We start from the raw sequence: 20,686 nt of genomic DNA, 5'->3' as shown, positions 1-20,686 counted from the left end.
AGGAAAAAGCCGAAATTCGGCTCTCGAGCTGCTCAGTGCTCACCAAAAAATGGCCTTGTGCCCTTAGCACCTGAGTCCGGACTTCAAACCTCGAAGGCCACTGACCACCTGATCACAGACTCCTCTGTATCGGACACTTCATCCACCGATTCCTCATTAATGCAGCGTCACTATCTGAAAATCACGTCATTGTATGCACAAACAGACAAACAGTAATCAGAACGCCACAACCTCTAGAGATTCAACCTTGGCCAGAGACCTTCAGGTGACCATTATGGCATCAATGGGCATATCCATTGCTCCCTTCATTAAACTTTACAAACACATAAATGAAAAATCAAAGATCTCACAACACTAACTGCATCTCTCAACACTAAACTAAATGATGTTGAGAGGAAGGATACCCTCTGCAAAGAAGACTTAACTACCTTAACCAGCAAAATGGAGTCCATGATAAATACCATTTCTGTCCAAACCAAAAACAATGAGGACAAAAAAACCTCTTGGCGAAGTAGCTAAAGAAGGTTTGAAACTATTTAGGACTATTTAGTCCGAGCCCCATATGCAAAACACCGACAACGAGTCACCTCACCCTGGCACAGACTCCCAAGATAAAGAACTGGTGTACGTCTCAACTTCAGTCAACACCAAGCCAGTTCCAACTGACCGCGGTCTGAAGGCAATGCCTTCTGCAACTCGTGACCTGATAGTTACGCAAGAGCTCTCTGGGCTCCCTCAACCAGAAGCAAATATGACCGCAGCCCTTATGGCGGACTCTCATGATAGGATGCGCTGCCCGAACAAGCCTTCATTCAGCTCGACAGTACTTGAGAGGCACACTATCAAAACGACGAAGAATGTCTTGCTCCTAGGTTCCAACCTGTCTGCCGCCGTATTGACATCTAAAGACCTTCAATCCAAAAACAAAAAAACTACAGTTAGTGCCAGTGTCTCCATAAATGCTCACACAGTTTGTCAGATGGTCTTGCTGAGGACTCAACATTGCAGCTCATATCCTCTTTTGGCGAAGCTTTTGCATATAGTTGCCAATCTAGCAACCCCTCCCTCACAAACCCTCAAATGGCCTCATCCTCGAACATTGCCCTCCAGACCACTGGCAAAAGCGCAAAAGACGGCATCGACGTAACAGGACCGGTAGATGTTAGCTCCTCCAAGAATGTGGGGGTATTTGACATCTTTAAAGGAGCTCAACATCCAGCGATTCCAATTCCAACCATCACCTTTGCTTTTGGAAAAACCCAAGCGAGTAAAAGAAAATTCAAACATCAACCAGCCACCAAAATGCGGCGTGGGAACGGTTCCAGAAAATTCTTGCGCAGCATAAAAACCGTAAACCTAACTGTCCACAATAACACTGGGTGTAAGGAACTCAATCTTCAGAAATCAAAAGTGGTGTGTGAAGCCTCAAGCTCAAATGTCAATTCCACTCCCATTGATAGGTCTCAGAATGATGAATCTGACCTGATCAATTTATCGACATACGAGGATAAAGAAGAGGTCCCTCAGCCTCTGACTTGACAGAAATCGCTCTTTCAAACACACGCAGTAATACTCCAGTTAAGCCTTTACTCGCTGAGTTACCAAGAGCTCCTTCATCACCGAAACCCCAGAGAACCTGTACGTTAATGAAATCAGCCATCTTAGGTTCAAACAAGAACACAAATATGGGTACCCCCTTTTTGACAATGGAGGAAAAGCGTGCCAAAATCACGGCTACGAAGGCTCCTGCAACTATTTGCGAATCTCAACCATCTAAGGTAACTTCTGTCTCCCACAAAATCAACGAGTTCTTAAACTACCATCCAAGGCGCATAACGCAAGACTTACTGCACCCTCACATTTACACCTCTGATGCAATCCAGACCACTACATAACGCGATACGACAAACTCCAGAATCACAAAAAAGTTCTCCCTATATCAAAAACTGAATATGGAAAGAGTAGACTCAACTGATGATCTGTTTTTGAAACGTCACTATATAACTAGGCTGTTCCATCTCGTGCCCAGTCTGAGAACGATTCTTCCGGACGATCTGAAAATCGTGGAATTTCATTCAGAAAAAAGAAACGATATGGTGACTCTGCATCTCGCATCAAGAATAATACAGGACATACTGTTGGAAGCAGGCCTAATGCTGCTGTCTTTGGGATTTAAACTATACACTAAGCCCCAAGCTGTGTCGTCCCCTGAGCCCTTAACTAATGGTTCTTGCCTCAAAGTCCCCCAAAATCACATCAGGACATTCACAACAAATGTAAAAGAAAGAACACAAGTACACTTAGAGTCTCTCGCATTGCCTGAGACCAACTCCACACCTAAAATCGTGGAGGCAGCCAATTTCACAGCAGACGAGAAAATAAAAGTAACCATTGAGGGCGTAAGTGGAAACTCTGATACAGCTGCGCAGGAGGACTCAACAAGATGTACACCCGACAGTGGCAACTGGCCATGGCTTTCTTCTACTCTTAATAAGAAACAGAGCAAGTAACGCCAGGAACCGTTAGATAGTCCGTCTATGACACTTGGATCCTGGAACACGCGTGGCTTTGTCCACCTGTTCCATACACCCTGGATGTGTGACTTAGACTTGATATGTTTACAAGAAACATGGCTAACGGAATGCCCTGCCTCACCGCTGTTCGAGATAGCTCTAAATCCTGCGCTCAAACAGCCAAAAGGAAGACCAATGGCTGGGCTTTTAATTGCTGTAAAAAAAGAATCTGGCCTTAGAATTGTTGAGACAAAGAAGTCACCCCTTACATTCAGACCGCCAAAGTGATGATACCTGGACCTCGCAAGCATGACTTCCTATACATCATTAATCTATATTGGAACGAGAACGCCACAGGAATAGTTCCATTCATCGATCACGTGACCACCATTGTAGACATGATATTAGAAAACTCATGTGTCGCACAAATAATAATCTGTGGAGATCTAAACATCGACTGTCTGAATTTTGACATCAACACTACAACAAAGTCTCATAGAAGGAAGGCCAATGATCTAGCGTCCCATACATGGTTTTCAGAAATGGACTCCCGTAAGTTGGCACTTCTGAACGGGAATCTGTTTGGCGGCATTCCAGCTAATCCTACATGGAGCCGAGACCAGCAGTCCTCAACACTGGATTATTTGTTTGTTTCCGAATCTTTTCTAACAAAGGCTAGCCGCTTAGAGGTCACCAGATGGACCACAGTGACCATGACATGCTGAAGATGACTTTTAACATCCAAACACCACAATGCAAACAATATGGCCTCATGCCATCTCCTTTCGTTCTGGCAGGATAAGACTTAACTTCAAAACGACTGATGTTAACTCGATTGTATCCACCATGATGTTAACACCTGACACAATAGAATATCAACATCTTCTGTCTCAATTTTCGGAACATAAACAGGGCCTCAAACAGCGAAAGTTGTGCCACAAACATAAGTTTGACATCCAAGTGTTGCAGCATAAATGTTTGTTTGTTACATGGTGAGATAAGAAGAACTGGAGTAAGGCTCATAACGCGGATCGCTTACAGCACGACTCGGAGGAGAAGCTGATAAAACTCAAGAACAAGAACTCCTCCAAATATTGGAGCCTTATTAACAACCTTTCTGCTCCTCAGGACGCACTACAAGCCTCACCCATTTCTGAAGAAACCTGGGTTAAATATTATACGGAAATGTTTAGCACTAATAAAGTTGAAATCGATTAAAATCCTGAAAATCAGGAGCCTTGGGAGCTGAAGTTTGATAAAGTCGACATCCTGAGTTAAATAAATAAATACCATGCTTCGAGAGCTCCGGGACCAGACGGACTCATGAATCATACCATAAAACTAAATCCTGGTGCATGGGTAGACTTCTGCATCACACTATTCAAAAGAATAACAATTAAACGTGCAACACCAAAATCGTGGAAAAGTGCCATTATTGTACCCATTTTTAAAAAAGGCAACAGGTCTGATCCAAAAGATTACCGACTCATCACTCCTCGACGTACTGGGAAAAACCTACGCAAGACAATTACAACAAATGCTGCTATCTTGGTCAACTGAAAACAACTATATCGACTGTCGGCAAGCTGGCTTTGTGAAAGGTGTCGGATGTGGCCTTAACACTCTTCTGTTGAACTTACTAAAAATGGAAACCATTAGAACTAACTCTGAAATTTACATGGCAGCAATTGATTTCTCCCATGCTTTCGACAGTGTAGACCGTCAAACCTTGTGGGACAAACTGGAAGCCTGGAAGTGTCCACCTAGCCTTCTCGCTGCAATAAAGGAACTGCACTCCAACACGACCATCCAAATCAGACTGGATCAAGGAGGTACTCTAACATCATCAATCAGAACTTACAAATGCGTGAAAGAGGGCTGCCCCTTGGCAGCAATTATCTTCAACCTCTTCATTTCAGACATTGGAGACACATTTAATGCGGTGGCAGCTTTTCCTCCCAAAATTCACGGACCGCATATTGGATGGCTCATTTATGCCGATGACCTGATCCTCTTAGATGCCACACCTATTGGGCTTGAGCGCAAGCTGGATGCCCTGGAAAGATATGTCAGCAAGAACGGGCTTTGTATCAACATGCAAAAATGCAAAATATTGATCCTCCGTAATCTGTCAACTCACAAACGAAGAAGCACGAAACAGGCATATGCTGGACTTCTAACGCCAAAAGGCTGTTCCGGCACTCATCCATGGTGCAGAAAACATGTTTGGCTGCCCACATGACTTGTGGAATACACTGGAGAATAGATTTTGGTCTAGAGCTCTGCATCTTCCTAAGGGCTGCCCCACTTGTAACATAAGATACAAACTGGGCTTGATATCCATACATGCTAGAGTGTGTTGGAATCTACCAACCCTCTACAGGAAATCCCTTATAACCAATCCAGCACTACAATTCAAAATTTTACATAAGCCAAACACCGATCCTGACTACACGGTTCTCTCCAAATGGAGTAAACTATGTCTTGAAGTACTTGACGCAAATAACATAAAGATCACGACCTTGTTGGAAAACCCAGACAAAGCGAAGTTAAAGTTATGGAGAGCAGACTGGCATCTAACCTGCTCAGACAGAGCAAGCTCTCGCTTTATGATGGATGTTCCTTCGGAAGCAAGAGCGTATGACAAATTACAGCCTTACTTGTCCCAATCGCCAGATCAAAACTCCAGACTGCTCTTCCTACAATTTAGACTCAATCTTTATTTTACTAAAGATCGTACTAGAACCTGGAATACGAAAGAAAACCTTAACTTAATTTGTCGCTTTTGTGAAAAACCTACAGAAACTCTAAAACATCTAACTCTGTTTTGTCCGAAGTTTTGATAGCTACGAACCGGACTGTTTGGACCTCTCTTCTGGGCACGCCAAACTTACTCTGCTGATGACTGGTGGAAATCCATGTTTGATGGTACAGAATGCAAACTTATGTTCGGGCTAGTAACGTTCTTGAAAGACTTGATAACCTGTCTTGCTGAAATGAACCTCACACCTTAAGTGGCAATAAATCCAGCGGTAGGGATCCCGTGTCACCCCCCACAGGACACTTAGTGCAATCGACGGAAACTATGATATAGTTGTAGACGTTTTGGAGGGAGTGTGTGGGTTCTATTGATGTGTTGCAATTTTGTTTTGTACTTTTTAAAGGTTTTTCTAAACCAATAAAAATAAAAAATAAAAATAAAACAATTGAGAAATATTGGCAAAACAAAGAATATTATGATCAGATATGAGAAGCCTGGAGTGAAAGGAGCAGAGGTCAGAAGAGAAACAAACAAAAAACTTAAGATCAAAGGAAAATCTACAGAAGACGCTCGAAGATGGAAGGACAGAGGTCAAATACAAATTTGGGGAACAGTGCTTTCTCCCGACAGATGGGAGAAAGGAGTGGTGATCTGCAGAGCATGGATGATCATTGGATACTACAAAGAAACATTTGAAAGAATAAATGATATGCAAGCCATTATGGCCGAGGCTTGCCAGACTACTGACAGGGGTCGAAGACATAGGAGGACCCTTGGAGATAGTGCCATTGGATAGTTCCAAACTATGCTTTAGAAACAATGGTACAAGAAAAATGGGAGCGAATCAGAGCTGTGGTTAAATCTTCGTTGCTACAGGAATGATGCATGGAACTGCAGTGATCATGGATCATTATTGGGTGTGTGGATCTAAAGCATATATCAGATTGCTGAAGAATTGGGGAGGTATATGTACATTTGTGAATGTCCATGTTCCAGCTTTGGTGATCCCAAAAAGTGATCTGAATATTGACAGTTTACCGAAAGCAGATGCTCACCTGAGGAAGAAGAGATCTGTGTTATGCTCACCTGGCTCCCACAGGGGCGTCGATCTGAACTGGACAGCTGTAGTCTCCACCAATGTGACGTGTAGTGCCGAGATGACGGACTGGACTGGCCCACCTAGCTTTGTTTGCTTGGCCCGTAGGAATATTCTTCTGCAAATGGAGAAAGGGAATTAACCACCCGTGGAGTTGAGAGTTAACCACCCCCCACTCCCGCTGTTCTCCCCACTGATCACCTTTGATGTCCCCTCTTATAGTCTCACCTGATGGTTTGGAAAGATGAGCTCTCCATCCTGCATTGAGCACAGGGGCACGTAGATAACCAGTTGCTTCACTGGCTCGAAGGAATTGGTGAGTTCCAGAACAATATTGACTCTGAGATTCCCGGCAAGACGCCGTAAGTATGTAGTTCGTAAGAGTTGAGATGTCTGACTTTCACTCTGTCCGATTCCTTGCAGGTTGCAGCTTGACCCTAGCGAAGAGTTCCTCGTGGCCACCGGTAATATTCAGGTAAGGATTTGTATTATCCAACACAGTTCGATAAAATAATGTCCATATGTAACCTGTTGCTTTCTCCCTTATTCAGGCGCTGAGAGAAAGTATGAAGTCTCGGGGAATAATGCCTCTGGTGGTAAAATCAGGTAAGTCTATTGTGGTGAGGATGTTTCCCCTTGTTTGTCCCTTTGTTTCACCTTGCTGTCCTTTTGTTTCCCCTTAGGGGCTGGTGTTCGGCGAGGATGCAGTGGAACCTGCGCCGACCCGTGAAGAGGAATAGTACCCCCGGTGGTAAAATCAGGTAAGTCTATGGGGGGTAACTAATATTGCCTCTGTGTATTCCCTTGGCTCACCTTGCTGTTCTTGTCTTCCCCTTAGGTGCCGGAGTGCGGCGGGAACATGCAGAAGGATGCAGTGGAATGTGAAGATGCTGCGAAGGCTGTTGAGTTCAGCGCGGCGCTGCAGCAGGCGAGGCGACGCGCATAAAAAAACTTCTTTCTTCCAGCTCGAAAGGCGCGATGGATCGGGAATTCAGGTAAGGATCAAAGGTATTGCTCTTGTTCTAACTTTTTCTCCTTCTTTCTCCCTTTTTCTAGGAGCTCCAGACTCGAGGCGGGCGTGGCAGAAGACTGGATGCAAACTTGCAGGCATGGTGAGCGTTACGCTGCTGGTTGCAGAATAACGCGAAGCGTGTGCTGCTCTTTGGGCGTGGTTTAAATAGCCTCCAAAGTAGTCCCAGGTAAGTATTCCTCCCCAGCCCCACCCGAGTAAAAAATAGTCCCTAGGTAAAGTAGTCCCTTTCAATCCTCTTTTGGCTTGGAGCTCTTGCAGCATGGTCTGCATCAGGTAAGTTTGCAGCCTGGTCTGCATCAGGTAAGTTTTAATCTATGAGCCTGGCGCCTACGGCACCAGGACTGATTCTTCGTATGAGCTTGGCGACATAGACGCCAGGACTGCACCCAAATAGCCCCTAGCAGGGGTTGTTGGGCTTGCTTGGAATAACTTGATGCCTGCTTCCGGGGTTGCTGGACTTGGTCTGGGTCCCCGGGGGTAGGCATCATGACAATCTGTGGAACTAATGAGACAAATGAAGAGAAAAAATTACTTCTCTGCCAAATCAATGGAAGCCTTTGATGCAATCCCATATGAACATAGGTTGTTCAACCTACCCTCATCAGTGTTCACAACAATTCTGATGCCAAGAATTCAGGTTGGAGCAAATACTAAATGGTTGCAGATAACCAGATGGAAATTACTGCAGACCATCAACATGACCATAAAATAAATTAATGCAATCAGAGAAGAGCTGAGAGCAATTCGACTAATGACTCTCCAGAACAGATATGTCCTAGACATGATTACAGCTATGGATGGAGGTGTTTGTGCAAACATTGGAGATTCATGTTGCACATTTACACCTTCACATCTTCACATGATGACGAAAATGGAACCTTAACAGAAGCGATAAGCATGCTGACACAACTACAAAATCCGATGGGTTCCACAATGGATGGCAGATGCAATCAAGTTCCTAGGAGCCCTGTTGGTGATGATATTGCTTGGATTCTGTGTAATCAAGTTAATAATATCTCAGTGCCAAGAAGGCGATAGGGATGAAAATCATGATTGATGTTGAGTCAGGATGGCAGCCCAAGGACCTTACTGACAAGGAAATAAGAGATTTTGTGAAGGCCAGCATTTATGCACCAGAAGGAACAAAGTTCCTTTATCCTAGAAAAGATAGAACATATGTGGGAAGATGGATCTATTGTAATCCAAGTGGAGAATGTCAACTAATGACATGGAACAAGGTTGAGCATGTGAGAATAGCAGGATGCTTGAAGGGAGTCATAAAGATATGGACCCCAAGGAAGTATTTCTTCAGACCAAGATGTCTAAATCCAGAGGATGAAATAAAAGTAGATACCAAGAAGGAAGTGAGAGTGGTCGATAAATTGCCCAGAGATGGGAGTGAAGAGGAAGTGCCAAGTGTCGTCCCCACTCCAGTCACCCCTTTCATAGTACCCGGTACTTTCACGCAAAAATATGTGACGTATGAAGAACAAACAAACCAGTAGAGAGCAGCGCTTGAGCTCTGCCCAGTGCCTATAAGAGTAACAGCACCTATTCAAGTATCGATACCTCCGAAAACCTGGACAATAAGGTATCCATTGATAAAATGTCACGCTCACCTGGGCTCCACGGGGGGGGTGCTTGTGTGCGAAGTATGATGTCTGCAGTGGTGTTGTTCTGCTTAATGAGGGTCTGCTTGCGTCTTCCCTTCTGTTTTGCCTCAGGAGATATTCGTCTGCAAGTTGAAATAAGATATTAGCCAACTGTATGGAGTTTGTTTTGGTTTTCACCTCTTTCCGTGTTATCCTTCTCTTTCCCTGGCTCACCTTGTCTATTATATGGGTGAGCTCTCCGTCCTGCACACTCTCTGGCAGGGGCGCGGTTACTCAGAAGTTCCAGGATTGAGTTACTTCACTGATCCGATGGAGGTTGCTGCAGTGGATGGACCGGAGTAAGCAGGTAAGTCTCTATTCCAATAACTCCTTGAAATAGCTGCTTTAAGTCCTTGCATGCAAGATATCTAATGTTTGTTTTTTTGTCTTTCAGGTGCGGCACAAAAGTGGTTTTCGGATGATGGATGACTCTCCTGACAATGATTTGCAGGATTCTTGCCGGTAAGTAAAGCGCTGTGCGAGATGCGCTAATAGTTCGCATTATTTTAGCCATCTTGTGTGTGACTAACCTGCTTTGTTTTTTTCTGTTCGGCAGGTGCTGCGCTTTTCCAGGAAGAAGATGGAAGATCCGACCGACAGTGTCGAGATGCGGAGCGAGGCAGAATGATGGAGGACTGCTCGCTGGAGTTCCTGGATGAGGCCGAGTCAGGTGCATCGCTACCCGAGAGGGTACCTTCTATTCTGATCTTCCACAGATGCAGCGGCCCTTGGATAAGCGTGAAGGCGAGGTCCGGATGTTCTGCGGGTAAGGCCTTCAATGCCTGAATAACTCTTGTTCTTCTATTTTCACAGGTGCCGATGGATAGAAGACTCTGGACGGGCGTGGCAGAAAGGAAGCAAGAACTGACACGGTGAGCGTTACGCTGCAGGAGTGCAGATTAACGCGAAGCGTGCTCAGTTTGCAAGGTGAGGTTTAAATAGCCTTGCAAGTAGTTCCAGGAGAATAGTCCCCTTCATCGTATCCTGCCTCTCAGGAAAAATAGTCCCAAGCCACATCCTGTACTGAATGGCTCAGCATCTCAGAGCCAAATAAATGGACCATGTATTTAACGCTTACCATGAGCCTGGCGCCATCGGCGCCAAGACTGAGCCCAGGTGAGCCTAGCTGGGGCCTGGGAAGTCCGAAAGGATACCAGAGTCTGGGCTGGGCTCGCGGTTTTCAGGGTTTTGGGGGCATGCACCATGACAGAAAAACATATCTACAGTCAAGACAAAATGACGGTTGTCAGAATGGAATACCCGAAGAAGCCAAGAAGATAATAAAGGAAGACGAATGGTGACGTCATAATAAGACATCGGATGGACACACATATAGATGATATAAGACTAGAGAATACTGATGGATGATGAAATCAAAAGGAGATACTATGGATAAATGACATGTTGAGCCCAAAATGAAGAAACTTATGCCATATACATGATGAAGATACTCAGTTAGTTTAACCGTGTACAGATGCAAGAAACCGCAAGAAGCAAAGAAATCATGAAGCTTGCTTATGCTTAGTAGTTAAAAGATTGCAGCAAGCGCCAACATATACAAATATATATATATATATATACCTCAAAAGCACTTTATATAGGAGTATAATTCCACCATGCACATTTGCAGAATTGAACAAAGGTTACTAAAGGTCTCAATAGGAGAGTGTCGCAGCAAACAAATCGAGAATTAAGACAGAATGAAACTCCGCTGAGAGTAACCATGCCAAGAAGCCAAGGTCGTATCTGGCTGGAAACGGCCAACAGTGGATACAATTAAGGAGAAAAGAACAGAGTATCCTGTTCAGAAAGGTCAAGATAAGCCACAGATGGTGGAAGACTGGCAGAATTGAATCAAATACACGAAAATACATGAAGAAGAGTCTGATTTCATGGTGACCAAATCACGTGACGAGGCAGGCAGAAAGAGTAAGACTTTCACACCTACGCATGGATCTCTGCCATGCCCATATTTCTTAAATCCACAATTGCACTCAATGCATGGACTTGTCCTCCTCTGCGCATCACGGTAGGCCTCCTACTGTGGTTTGCCATGGTTCCAACCTGCATCTTCAGCCATGGTGACTTTGGGTGAGCAGTTTCCCATGCAAGAAAAACATGGACTGTGTGAGGTTGATGTGACTCTTCATACATGGTACATTTACAGTCAGTCGCATTGCAGGATCCATCTTTAATCAAGGATTTGTCAGTGTCATGTCATCTGCAAATCACGTTTCAGTTATGGTGTTGAAGTGCCTTTTTAATATGGTTTTGGTGGGTGTCCTGAATGCATTGTGTTGCCTTGCATGGTAGGATACCTGTCATCACATGAGTAGTGTCTGTGCTCATGTGGTGGGTCAGACAGTGTACTAGGGCTGTACTGTGCATTTCTGTCATTGCATCATGGGAATTGTATGGCTGGATGTGTGTTGGGGAGGGTGTGGCCCTTATATACTCCACTTGAGATGATCTGGTGCACCTGCACCTTGATTTCAGTGACCTGTCTGCATGTACCTACACCATTTTGGTGGAAGTAAATCTTTTGTGTTTTTGTTTGTTATTCCTCTTCTTTTTGGAGGAAATTCCAGGGATTGCAGATTTGTAATTCATTGGAAATACAGTGTTATTTTTTTTGGAGGTAATTCCGCAGACGGGCTTGGCCACAGGGCGAATTCCGAAAATTGTTGGAGGAATTACCTCTGGGGCAAATTCTACTGCAGGAATATCCACCTGTGGAATTAATGCCAATTTTAGGCGACTCATCATTTGGCGTAATAGTAAAAATGGAGGTAAACACAATTTTACCACTTACCATCATACTCATAATGAGGTCCTAAGGCTCTTACTATAAATAAACGCTTCCCACGTGGCTTGAAGCCGTGGCTCCCATGTAGTCACCTAATGTTAAAATAAAATCCTGCGGAAATGGCCCATCATTTTATCAGCTGTATTATCTATGCATTTAACCTGAACTAACAATTTGGCAAGCTTTCTAAAAATCAGGGGGAGATGGGATGATGCGACAGGTAATGTCCTAGTGTTAGTAGAACCTCCTCCAGCTTCCTATAGTTAAGAGGCAGCCAGATGGAGCTCATCCAAGCCTCATCTCAAGGGTGTATGACTGTACAATGAACCAGATTTCAGTTTAGCTGTAACTGTTAGGGTTAATCAAATGAAGAGGTACGTTTCAGCTTAGAAAGGGCGGTTCGGAACAGTGAAAATGTCTTTAAAGTGCAGTGGATCTGTTAACAGTAAACAAAGAAAAAGCAAGAGTAAAGTAGCGTACTTCACTTGGACCTCTGATGATATCAATAGAAGAAACCTTGAAATATAGTCAGGTGAACTCTCATGCTATTAGATAATGTACTATTACAGGTAGTGCATTTTAGAATTTTTCTGGTGCATGTTTTGCACTGTACACCCTACATGCATACAGCTCTCCTACATCTGCAGTCTGCAGACAATAAGCCCCCTATGGCCCCAGAGTGAGATATGGGGCCCCTTTTAATGTCGAAGACAGTGGCTGAATGACCCCCACGCTGCTTAGCAACATGTTGATGTGCAGGAACATGTGTGAGATGGCACAGCATCCGAAGAAAACATTCTGTGCAGTTGGAGAGCAGAATTGGAGCTCATACTTATTTGAATGGGTCTCCTATGGGGCGAGTGTGATTGAACTCATAGCATGTTTTAAACACACTAGCAGTGACTCTAAATTTCAAAGCATGGCCGGTCTTATAAACACTATGGATTTCGAGGTCTCAGGCAGAGCTATTAATTGCTACTGCTATGTGGCTGATATTTAACTATAACTATTTTCCCAGTGCTACAAAGGTAGAAAACAAGTCTGAGGATATGATTTATGCTGGAAAGAAAGCAAAGCTATAAAGAGACGACATTACACTAGTTCTTCTGTATAAGGACAGCCCCACTAGTGGGGCAAGACTTGTGATAGTGTCCTGGTCTGAACAGTTGTGCAGTGTATGCCACTCTGCCTAACAGGCACATCCTGCAGATAAGGTGGCAGATGAAACAGTGGACCTGAACCCCAATGGGTATTCAACTATTCAGAGGTTTCAAAACAGCGAAAAGAGAAGTGCATCTCTTGTGGAATTCTCGCTTCTCAAGCAAGTAACATTATCTGCCAGGTGGCAGGCTGATATGGAGACTACACAACAGGCAAACAAGTCAGCTTGTGTAAATCAGCACGCGATCACACCCTCCCTCCCAATGACCCCATCCCACTCCAGTCTTGCAATCATTCTAGAGCAAAGGCCGTCAATGCCTTCCCATGGTCACCCTGGCTTTGTGTTTAGCAGCAGACTGTGGATATAATGTAACTGCCCAGTGCCCAGCTATTACCCTTTGAGCAATAGAAGAAATTATATAAAAGGTGAGAGTGGCATATAAAGAACACCCTCCTTCTCCTTGAGGGATCCCCATGGTGTCGACCCACAGTTGTTATACGGCTCTAGGAAGACACTCAGCTTTGGCAAATACTACTGATTGCCTAGAACACCTTTTTGTGCTGCACTTGGGGAAACATGGCATCATACCTTTTTTAGTAGTCGGTGCTCTGCTGGACTGCGATCCATCCTCTCCTGTGCCGCCAGGCCAAACCGTGGTGACACCGCCTTTGCTGCTACTCATTGGAGGGATTGGTGTGCTATCGTCATCACCTGGTAAAAGACGCAAAAGGTTTCTCGTGGGGTAAAGAAGGAAGAACAATCACAGCTTCTCCAACATTGCTGCCAGAGATCAAACATCTTAAGCACAATCCTTTTAAATGTCCTCACAACAGCAGATCACCCCACAACAGCCCACCAATGGAGGTACCCCTGAAGCTGTTCTCCGATCCCCATTGCCCTCCTTAAGTAACTACTGCACTCTCCCAAGGTCCTAAGTGCTTGTGATCGCTGAGTGTTCTCATGGGATCAGTGTCCACAAGCCAGACTCTTGCTTGCCAGACTGTCATACGTTGCCTACACATCTGACCATATGTTTCTGTACTGTAAATTGTGATTAAATGTATGCACTGCATGTCTGTGCCCTCCATCTTGATATTGAGGGCAGCCCCCTCTTCATCACCAGCATAAAGTAGCAACAACTGTAAGAGGGGGTCTATGGTTTTTACAATAGGACCTTGCATAGAGTGCATCTTGTCAAAGCGCTATGTTCTTGCAAATAAAGAAATGCAAGCTTAAAATAAACAAAAGGTAGATTTAAAATGGGTCTCGGGTAAATTGCCTACAAGACGTTGCTTGCTGCCCACTTACCACAGAGAGCTCCTCTTCATTGCTGAAGAGCTGCTGGATTATACCCCAAGTGAGCCCGAAAATAATGGTGAAAGGTTTATAATTAAGCAATGTAACCCGAGGAGGGGGGGCATTAACGGTCAGGTAATGCCTCGGGGCATCATTTACGAGCCCGACCGAAGCACATTACATAGACATTGAGGTACAATTTACACATATATACATTCCTGCATGACGTCACCAGTAAAGGCAGGTTGGGGAAGATAAAGTGGAGTGTTAGAGACTCCCCTTTATGCCTTAGTAAGTGAACTTGAGCCTGGTCTGCAACAGTTCCTCTAATAGAATAGCTTTTAAGCTCCGGGGTGGGGTGGTTATTCAATGTTTCTAGGAACCAATAGTGAGAAGGAGCGAAAGCTGGAGGGAGCATAGAGGAGGCAGACAGGAAGGCTGCTGCGAGCCGACGATCACAGAGTCTGGAAAGAAGAGTGTAGGGAGATGTTTTCAACAAGACCATGGACCATGGAAACTAAAGACGAAGAGCAGAAATGTAAAGAGAGCGATTTAGCATGGAGCGCAATCCAGCAAAGTGGCGGTACGTTCCGGTGGGAGAGCATCTGGTGAGTCACAGAGGGGGCGTGTCCACCCAACATAGGTGCAGAGACTACAACCCACAACAAGAAAAAAAAACTTGCAAAGAAATAGGGAATGTACAGCTGTGAGCGTGGGAATGTCTCACCGCTCAAATAGCAGGATTGCTGGGGTGAGGCTGGAGGGGACGGGGGTTCACTAAGCCATTCAGCTGCGCAATTCCATCAAATGGAGAATTTTATAGAAAAAGTTAAAATGTGGCCCAGCCACATCCATTCAGCCATGAACTTCAAGAAAAGGGGCATTCCTAGAAGTATGTTCTTGATTCCATGAACACCTTGCCCACCTCCCATCATCCATTAGGGGCATAAATGGTATCTCTTATGTCTGCCCTCTCATTGCTATATTTAAGAATGTGTGACTTCAGCTGCTGGCAGGGGGCATGAGATCAGCTAGCACTCTCTCTGATCAGAAAAAGACTTTGTGTTTATATGTTTTGCTAAGGCTGTTTTTGGTGCTTTGTTCTCTTTTGTATCGCTTTGGAAAGGTGTTTAGTAATGCAGTTTTATTACACTGCTTTTCTTATATGGAGAAGTGATAGCCAAAACAAGATGGGCATTTTTATATATTATGGGATAGTAGATGGCTATTATTTAAATGTTAAAGGTGTCCTGGGACTCTGCACGTGGGCAGAGATATTCAGAGATATTCAGAGTTTGGAATTTAATGAAGATTTGCAGGATGAAGAGCTGGATTTACAAGTGACTATGCTAGTGACCAATCATAGTTGATGGTGGGGGAGGGATGATTGCTGCAAGGGGCAATGACCACATCTGAAGGGGGAATGACTAATGCAATGTATCAGTCAATGTTTACAGCGTGGGATGATGATTGCTGCTGGGATGTGACTCATTACTCTTGGGAGTCTTTGTATTCGGGGACTTGTAGTTTTGCTTTTCCCATTATTAATCCAGGACTACAAGTCACAGAATGCAAACACGACGTAGGATTATTGCAGGTTTCTGGGAACTTAATCATGCGGGAAGAGCAATTCATGTAAAAAATAAAATAAACAACTATATATTGCATAATTTTCACAGTCTGATAAGTATTGTATGACCCCCCCTATTTTTTACACTTGGGAGTAATTTCTAATGCAAACGGGTCATTTCTCAAATGTATAATTTTAGAAAGACATATGCCCTGATTTTGCTTCACCTGCAAGTGTTATAGGTAAACAGAGGTGGCACAGACAAGATGAGCAATAAACTGGCAGCTCTGGGAAGAAGAGGGTGTTGGTGCCAAGCCTGAGGCTTCTGGTTCCTCATATCATCTGCTCCCAGTGTACCACATGCTGAAACTGATTTTGTCACAGTTTATTTATTATTATTTTTTATTATTTATTGTGTTTTACCCAACAGCAGTATACCAAAATCGTGACTGTTCACACATTGAGTTACAAAAAAGAAATTGATTAAAACAAAGCAGATAAAAACAGAAATTATTATTAAAAATACATACAAGGAGAAGTAAATAAAAAAAGCGTAAGAAAAACCATATCAAGTACTATAGAATACATTGGATGAATCATTTAGTTTCTATTAAATCCAAATCTCTTAAAAAATTATCCACCTCCTCTGTGAGAAACTTTTCATATCCAGATGAAAGTCTGTCCCAGAAACCTTTAGAGTCAAGGGCACCGATATCATGTACAAACCCTTGGAATCTTTGAAATCTCAGATTCCAAGTGCCCTTGCATTCTGAACACAAATTCTGAATCTTTTGTCTCTCCATTTGATCACACCTATCACAGATATCTGAAGGGTATTTTCATTTATCTCTGACATGCAGAACTTCTCGTGTATGTATTAAATTCAGGCGGAATCGTCCATTTGAGTTCTTGTTTCTGAAGATCTCTTCAAGTATGGTGGTATGATCGATCGTGGTTCATCTAATCGTGTGAAACATGACGATACCTTTGCACTTCTGTTTGTTTGTTTGTTTGTTTGTTTATTTATTTGTATAGCGCTCTTGACCCAGGGGTATATGTGCGCTTTGAACATCAGGTTACAGATAACAGAAGGGGACAATAGTACAGTAGTAGTAAGGCATAGGAAGGTTGACAGGAAGGCAGTTAGTGCATAGATAATAATAGGCAAACAACATAGGAAACATTTGTACATTAGGTATGCATACATACATGGTTGGTAGGTTATTTGTTGAGTAACCAAGTGATGACCTTAGTTCTGAAGGGTTGGAAAGTGGGTGTAGATTTGATATCCAGTGGAATAGTGTTCCAGAGTTGTGATGCCAGAGCTGGGAAGCTGGATCCACCGGCTCTTTTGAGGGAGTATTTGGGCACTGTTAGTTGTAGTGTGTTAGACGATCTGCTAGTTCTAGTGTTCTGTCTTAATGTAAATTTGTTAGAGAGATAGGGCGGGGCAAGATGGTTAAGAGCTTTGTATGTAAGGCATATGGTTTTCAGGTCTATTTTTTGTTGGATGGAAAGCCATTTGCATGCAGTTCTAGTGGCGGAGATGTGTTCTCTTCTGGGTAGATGTAGGGCGGCACGGAGTGCGTTGTTTTGTAGGACTTGTAATTTATTGATTACTGTTTTGTTGGCACCTACATAGAGGCTATTACAGTAGTCAAGTTTGGATTGAATGAGTGCTCTGGCTAAGATGAGGCAGTTGTTAGGGGAGATCAATGGTCTGCAGGCCCTAATTAATTTACCAGTGTAGGCAGTGGCTGAGGCAGTCATATTAATTTGTTTAGCTAGGTTGGTATTCGCGTCTAGGTAGAAACTGAGGGTTTTTACGCTCTTGGCGATGGGTATGGTGTTACCGTCAATAGTAAAGCTAGTGTAGCCGGGACAGAGTTTTCGGATGGTGTTAGGTGAGCCGACAAGAAGCAGTTCGGTCTTATCATCATTCAGGCACAGGCCATGTGTGGCCATCCATGCCTGAATGATGGAGAAGACTTCATTGATCCATTTGGCGTCCACGTTGTAGTTACCTGATAAAGTGAGGAGTATCTGGGTGTCATCTGCGTAGTTCGTGTAGGTGACACCCAGATTGTCCAGCTTATCGAATAGGGGCTTTGTGAATATATTGTACAGAGTGGGTGAGACACAGGATCCTTGTGGGACACCGCAGGTGATGGGGATGGGGTCAGCCGCTGCTAGGGGAGAGAAGACCCGCATGGTCCTATTGTCCAGAAAAGATTGGATCCATGTGACCGCAGAGTGGGAGAAGTGTCCTGCCGATGACAAATGTTTGCACAGGATTTACTTCTCATATTGTCAATGGTTCTTATCCAGTCAATTTATTTGAGGCACTCTTTCACTTTCATAGGATTTTGCAATAAGGTTTCAATATTTGTTTCAATATTATGTAATATTCTATCACAATTGGCTCTAAAAATATTCAAGAATCAATTATCTGAACTCTGCATAGATATTGCAATTTCCTCATACAAAGAGCAGGAGAGGGAGATCTAGGATTAATATGTATATTGCAATCCATTTCCAATCCAAGTATGATAGCAAAGAGCATAAGCCCAGCTCATATTTCATACTAGCCATGGGAATACAACATGGGATTGCCAGTGATTTTTTCCAGATTCTGGCTTCTATGTTCACCCAACCAATATCATAGGCACGTAAGTTCTGTTCAATACCATAGATCGTAATTGGGACCACCTTGCTAGTGTAGAATGTTATCATAGTAACAATGGAGAACTTTGGTGTGATTTTTAGGAGTAATGATTCCAATGGATATTTTTTAGTTGAGAACGCGGTCACCTTTGTGCTTAAATTAGCAACTTTGTTGATGATTGGGATAGACTGAAAGCCCAGGTGCCAGGTGAACGGCTCCAGTTTTTTCATCGGACGTTTAAAAATCGTTATGTTTGACTTCTTAGGATTGATTTTCAGATCATGCTGAAGGGTATACACCGAGAAGGCACTTAGAAGAATGAGCTGTAGACCCATCGGAGTATTGTCTAATATAACGAAATCATCGGCATATGCGATCCAATTGATTTTCATGTGGCCAACCTGCGGGCTAATCATGACAATCCCCTTGAGCAAGGGCAACAAGTCCGAAAGATATAAAAGAAAGACGAGTGGGGCTAGCAGAAAGCCCTGCTGCACTCCTCTTTCTATACTGACTAGTTGCGTTAGGGAACCTGAGGTGGTAAACCTGATTCTGAGGGATGAATTCTGATGTGATTCTATTATGATTGCGAGTAGACTTGGCAGAATTCCATAGTTTTGTAGTTTCCTCCACAAGCGGTTTCTGTTGATTGAATCGAAGGCTTGAGAAAGATCGATCCAAGCCCAAAATACAGGAATACCTCCTCTTATGGTGGAATCTACCGTGACACAGCTAAGGATTAATCCACTCAGAGCAGTAGATATACCTCTTCTAATTCCTGTATGCTGTTTTGAGATAATCCCTTTTGTTTTTGCCCATTGCTGCAGGTCACCCAATGCTAGTCCTGCAAAAATGTTGCCATCGGCATCCAAGAGGGAGATGGGACGATAGTTAGAGGCTACCAATCTGTCTCTCTTTTTATAGATTGGAACAATTATTGAGGACCTCCAAGATTCAGGGATTCGTTTGGAACTAATTATATTGTTGAACAAGATCTTTAGAATCCTCGCCCAAAGGGGTGCGTTCAGTTTCAAAACCGCATTACTTATCCCATTAGGACCCGCAGCCCTGGATACTGATATTGATCAATTTCATAATATCATCTCTGGAGCACGATAGTGACCAATCCGAGTAGGAGATAACGTCTGGTTCTACTGTTTCTGGTGGACCGTATATTTTAGAAAAATGCTCTATCCAGGACTGTTCTTGAATAATTGTGCAGTGCGTTTGGTTTGGTGTATTATTCATAGAATTTATAATGGTCCAAAAATTCCACGAATTGTTCCTGGAGATTGCATTTAACATTTCCTCCCCTTCTTTTTGGAGTATCAGAGCTTTATTAGACCTCAACCAATTTCTATTGGTGTTATTTATTATTTTAATCTCAGTCTCATATCGTAGATCATCTTGTCCTATCCTTTTCTTTAGCATAGCTTTTTTAATTCTTTTTTCTTTTTTCCCCCCAGAAGTTAAGCATTCAACGGGTGTATATGATGTTCACTCTGCTTAAATTCCCCTTCACCAGGCGGATTTATTTTCCACAACAACTCAATGAAGTGACCCGGGTTACAGTATTTTAATAGTTGGAAATCTGAAAGGTCTTTCGTAGTCTTTTCTAAGTTCTCTATAAGGTTCGGACCCCCTCTATCAAATCTTATTATTTGATTTCATTGGGCATTACTTAAAAGTTGCTGCTCAAACGGAACTTCCTTTTGAATAATATTCACTTCAACAGCACAGTCAAGAATAGAGTGGTCATCAAAATTTTCTTCAATCACTATGAAGTTATTACAGCAATCAAATGTAGGTTTCGACAAAAACATATAGTGAATAGTATAAAAGGCAGAGCTTCTCTGCCAGGTAGGTGCACAGGGAATATCCCCCACAACATCCTTTTTTTTAAATGGCAGAACAGAAAAAGAAGAAGTTACCACGAAGTGATAGCACCAACAGTTTAACACTCCCCCAAACCTCAATTGAACTTGATTCTTTTGAATGGAAGGCAGTGGCAAGGAATAGAAATATAGGGGGAAATCGGATTTGGGGTGAATCCCACCATCACAAGATGGGAAGCTAGCAAAGAAAGGGAAGAATGGGGTTTTGATTATTTCTCACAACTGCTAGGGAACAGA

The 20,686-nt window shown here is 43.4% G+C and overlaps 1 protein-coding gene across 10 annotated transcripts in view; it reads right to left on the bottom strand.

Annotated features, from left to right (window-relative positions):
• The window catches only part of LOC138480764 (uncharacterized), an 807,842-nt gene that overhangs the window by 249,800 nt on the left and 537,356 nt on the right, over positions 1 to 20,686 (bottom strand). For all 10 annotated transcript variants that reach the window (XM_069612499.1, XM_069612500.1, XM_069612505.1 and 7 more), the window contains one exon: positions 13,612 to 13,734. In XM_069612499.1, coding sequence (XP_069468600.1) covers positions 13,612 to 13,734 — 123 coding nt within the window. The remainder of the gene's footprint in view (positions 1 to 13,611; positions 13,735 to 20,686) is intronic.

The sequence above is a fragment of the Ambystoma mexicanum genome, chromosome 5p, assembly GCF_040938575.1.
Source record: "Ambystoma mexicanum isolate Mex_15411 chromosome 5p, UKY_AmexF1_1, whole genome shotgun sequence".
Lineage (NCBI taxonomy): Eukaryota > Metazoa > Chordata > Amphibia > Caudata > Ambystomatidae > Ambystoma > Ambystoma mexicanum.
This window is presented reverse-complemented; position numbering and strand designations above follow the sequence as displayed.